The sequence below is a fragment of the Chrysochloris asiatica genome, unplaced genomic scaffold (assembly GCF_000296735.1).
Source record: "Chrysochloris asiatica unplaced genomic scaffold, ChrAsi1.0 scaffold00319, whole genome shotgun sequence".
Classification (NCBI taxonomy): domain Eukaryota; kingdom Metazoa; phylum Chordata; class Mammalia; order Afrosoricida; family Chrysochloridae; genus Chrysochloris; species Chrysochloris asiatica.
Window position 1 is genome coordinate 1,083,976 of NW_006408837.1, and position 4,053 is coordinate 1,088,028.

At 55.4% G+C, this 4,053-nt stretch overlaps 1 protein-coding gene across 1 annotated transcript in view; it reads right to left on the bottom strand.

Annotated features, from left to right (window-relative positions):
* ABLIM2 (actin binding LIM protein family, member 2) overlaps positions 1–4,053 on the bottom strand; it is a 135,007-nt gene that overhangs the window by 106,988 nt on the left and 23,966 nt on the right. The window contains exon 6 of the mRNA XM_006875320.1: positions 1,106–1,199. Coding sequence (XP_006875382.1) covers positions 1,106–1,199 — 94 coding nt within the window. The remainder of the gene's footprint in view (positions 1–1,105; positions 1,200–4,053) is intronic.

The following is a 4,053-nucleotide window of genomic DNA, read 5'->3' on the forward strand; positions in this document are numbered from 1 at the left end:
AGAGAAATACTGTTAACTGATGGTACATGGAGGGGATTGTAATCATTGTAATGAAACAAGGTGTATGATTTGTTGAATGTAAAACTGATGATCTGCCCTGTAAACTTGAACTCAATCTACAATAAAATCCTTAAAAAAAAAAAAAAAGGACAACATGTGGAGTGACAGAGAGCGGGCGGCCAACACCTGACTTCTGGGTGTGGCACCCCCCGCCCCAGGCTGGCCAGAAGTGAGGGAGAGGGATGCTAAGAGTAATTGTGAGAAGACCAACTCAACGCTGGTCCCACACAAGTATCTGGATGGTGGGGCCTGCAAGTACCATGGAGGGAGCAGGAGGAAGGGATCTCTGGTGATCTGAGGAATGGCCCCCACCCATCTGAGCATATAACCCTGACTTTCCCTGAGACTCCCAAGGGTCACTGTGCCCTTACATGGTGGCAGGTGACCCCCACAACCTCATTCTTCCCCAGGGCACTCCCTGTACCCCTAAACACCCCACAGAGCATTTCACAGGCTCCTGTACCCCTCGGCCGGGTGGGCCTCCTCCCAGTGCTCAGTCCTTGCCCCACTTCCCAAGCCCATCCCTCACACACACACCCCACCCCCGCCGCGTGCCCCTTCAGGTCTGACTATGACCCAAGGAGGGTGTCAGGTGTGGTGGGAGGAGCCGGGCTGTGTCTATGGTCTGTTTCATAGAACATGTGCAGAAAACACGCATGTTAGCTTCACACGGTGGCCACATTCCACGTGGCCGGCCCCTTACTTGGTGCTTCTCTGGGCCTGAGACACAATGTTGTCACGTGGTTATGGGCACATCACCCTTCAAACTCTCCAGCCCCAGAATCCCATCTAGAAAGGTAAGAGGTGGGTCTGGAGATGTCCCAGCCCCACCCGTCCCCCATTCTATCACCATGTACAATAGAACCAGGAGGGCTCCTTGGAGGAGGTGGCATTGAGCAGACCCAGGACGCTGAGGACATGGGGTACGAACACTTGCAGACAGACACGGAGGTCAGGCACCCTGAGAGGCCCTCCAATCCCCACTTGTCACCATCAACAGCTGCGTGGGATTGAGTCCAGAGCGGGAGCCCACAGCTGTGCTTACCTCTAGCACTCGCCCAGTGATGAATTTCTCACAGGCGTCACACCGGATGCCGAACTTGGCATGGTAATCAGCCTCGCAGTAGGGCAGTCCATCCCTGCAAGGAGAGAGGCATGAGGAAGGGCAAGATGGTCCCCCACAGGAGAAAGCCCCTGGAGGAGGGGGTCACTGCCAGACCCTGACTCCTGACCCCAGCTTCTACCCCTCCTAGCTGCCCGTCATCAAGTCTGACCTGACTCATGACAACGCCAAGCACAAAGGGACAAAACACCACCAGCCCTGCACTGTCCCCATGATCAATCCGGATTACCAGGCCTTGATTCCTCATCATGGCACCACACAAGTCTCCGTAGACAGACAGTTGGAGGCTGTACCTGAGGTGTGCTGGCCGGGAATTGAACCTGGGTCTACTGTGTGGAAGGTGAGGAATCTACCCTGGACCATCTCTCTCTCTCTCTCTCTCTCTCTCTCTCTCTCTCTCTCTCTCTCACACACACACACACACACACACACACATACCACACACCACAGACCACTCCTAAGCATCATGACCTAATTCTTTATCATTCTGACTCCATGGGAAGGGGTGTCCCAGGTCACCCCATCTCACAGATGGGGAAAGTGAGGCACACAGGTCCCAGCAGGGGAGGGGAGGAGCTGGGGCCAGTCAGAGTCCAGCCACGGAATCAGCTCCTTCATCCTAGCACTCCTCTGTGTTTGGGGGTGCTATGGATGGAATTTGTGTCCCCACAAATATGTGTCAGTGGGGCTGGGCCATGATTCTTGGTGTTTGGCAGTTATGTTATGATGCAATTATCACCCACAGTGTCATGTGACGTGATCAGCGGTGAGCAGGTGAGGGTGGGAGCCAACACCCTGACTCAGGACACAGCCCTGCTCCCACATCAGGGGACTCTCCCTGGGGTGTGGTCTGCACCCCCTTTGATCTTACTAGAGACCCAAGGAGAGAGAAGGGCCACCACCACCCAGAATGAAATGCCGAGAGCAGAGCTCATCCTTTGAACCAGCGTCCCTGTGCTGGGAACCTCCTAGACCCTGGGGAAGGCTGATGCCAACATACACGGAGATCTCCAGGGGGCGCTGGGCTCACGGATATGGAAGGGAGACAAGGACCTTCCCCCAGCGCTGACAGAGAGCATTCCCCTGGAGCTGGCTCCCTGAACTCACACTTGGAGATCCTAAACTGTGAGGGAAGAAATGTCTGTTTTTAAAGCACCCCCCTTGTGGTATTTCTGTTACAGCTGAAGCAGGGGGAACATCTGTCATTCAACAGATGATGGTAGGGACCCCTGCCCTCAGAGAAGAGGGAACCCACAGGTGTCAGCACACAGGGGGCCCACTCAGTGGCAGGGCCGAGGCTGTAAGATGACCACGTGGCAGGGGAACGCCCTATGCCCTGGCTTCCTTCTCTGCTCCATGAGGAGAGCTCAGCCCCGCTGAGCAGCCACGAGCCCACACACCTCACCTGTCAGCAGAGGCTACTGTGTGGCTGTGGTGCCAAACAGACTTCAGTGGAGCGTCCAGACTAAGACAGAGTAGGAAGAAAGGCCTGGCTATCTACTTCACCACCCCAAAAACAAACAAACAAACAAACATGGATCTGTAGCGTCCCTGCTTCAGGGCACTGTGGATTAGTAAAGAATGAGGTGGCAGCTCTGGTGTTGCTCCCGAAGGGCTGGGCGATCTGGGAGCCCTTCCACCCTGAGTAACCACGAAATGAGCTCACGCACTTGGCTGCCGATGGGAGGATCTTGCAGGTGGAACGCCCGTCCATGTAGGACAGGAGGTAACAGGACTGCACAGGAGAGTGGTGTGGCAGTTCTGAGGCTTCCCAGTCACGCAGAGAGCTGCGCTAGGTCTAAAGGGTCCACTCCACTCCCTGCGCTTCCTGCTGGGTGGTAGTGTGTGCTTCTCTCTCCTTGTAGCTCTTATGAGATAGAAGGGATGCAGCGCCCACCCCAGGGAGACACCCCTGACATGGGAGTAGGGCTGTGTCCTGAGCAAGGAGGGTGTTTCATCCCACCCTCATCCCCTCACCACTGATAGGCTGATCCCATCAGATATCGTGGGACATAGTTTCATCATTGTAGTTAACTGTCATTGAGTTGTTAAGGTTTCCAAGGAGCAGCTGATGAGCTAGAACCACAGGCCTTGAAGTCCAAACTGACTTTGCAATCCAGTGCACTAACCCGCAGTGCCACATCATCATAAATCAGCAAATTACACTCTTACAGAACTGCCGGACCACTGAGCATCATGGCCCAGCTGAACGGACACATTTGGGGTGGACGCTCTTCAATCCATGACTCTGGCTCAGGTTATGGCACTGTGGAGCCTGAGCAGGTGTGTACCCACCTAGTTCAGCATCATCAAAGAGGCCCTCAGTATTGGACTCACTTCTCAAGCAGCTGTTGACAGAGGTGAGGGGACCAGATTTCCCTCGAAGCTCTGCCCTCAGCCACAGGGCCATGGCCTACCCAAGGGAGTCCCTGAAACCCACCTCCATCTCTCAGGTGGGCTGTATCTCAGAGAGGAGGAGAGGGGCACTTTCTAACCCACTGACCTCTACACCCCATGAACACCCCACAGATGGGGTTGCTTTAAGCCAATCTGGGAGGTACCAGGCAAGGGAGCTGAGGGGCCTTCCTCTCCCCTGCATCTGACCCAGCCTGGCTGGGTGAGCACCAAATGCTGGGCCAGGGCTCCACCCCCGGTGGGCTCAGTCCCACCTGCAGGAGAAGGAGTGAAAGGTAGGGTCCTGCCCACTGTCTGGTCAATGGGTGCCCCCATTTATATGCTAATATATTCTGGGTCCCCCTCCCCATAGGTCTGACATGATGTGGGGGTTCTCCCCACTTACATGCTGGTGTATCTGTGCTCCACTCGCCCCCAGCTCTGACAGGATGCGGGGTGACCCCCACTTACATGCT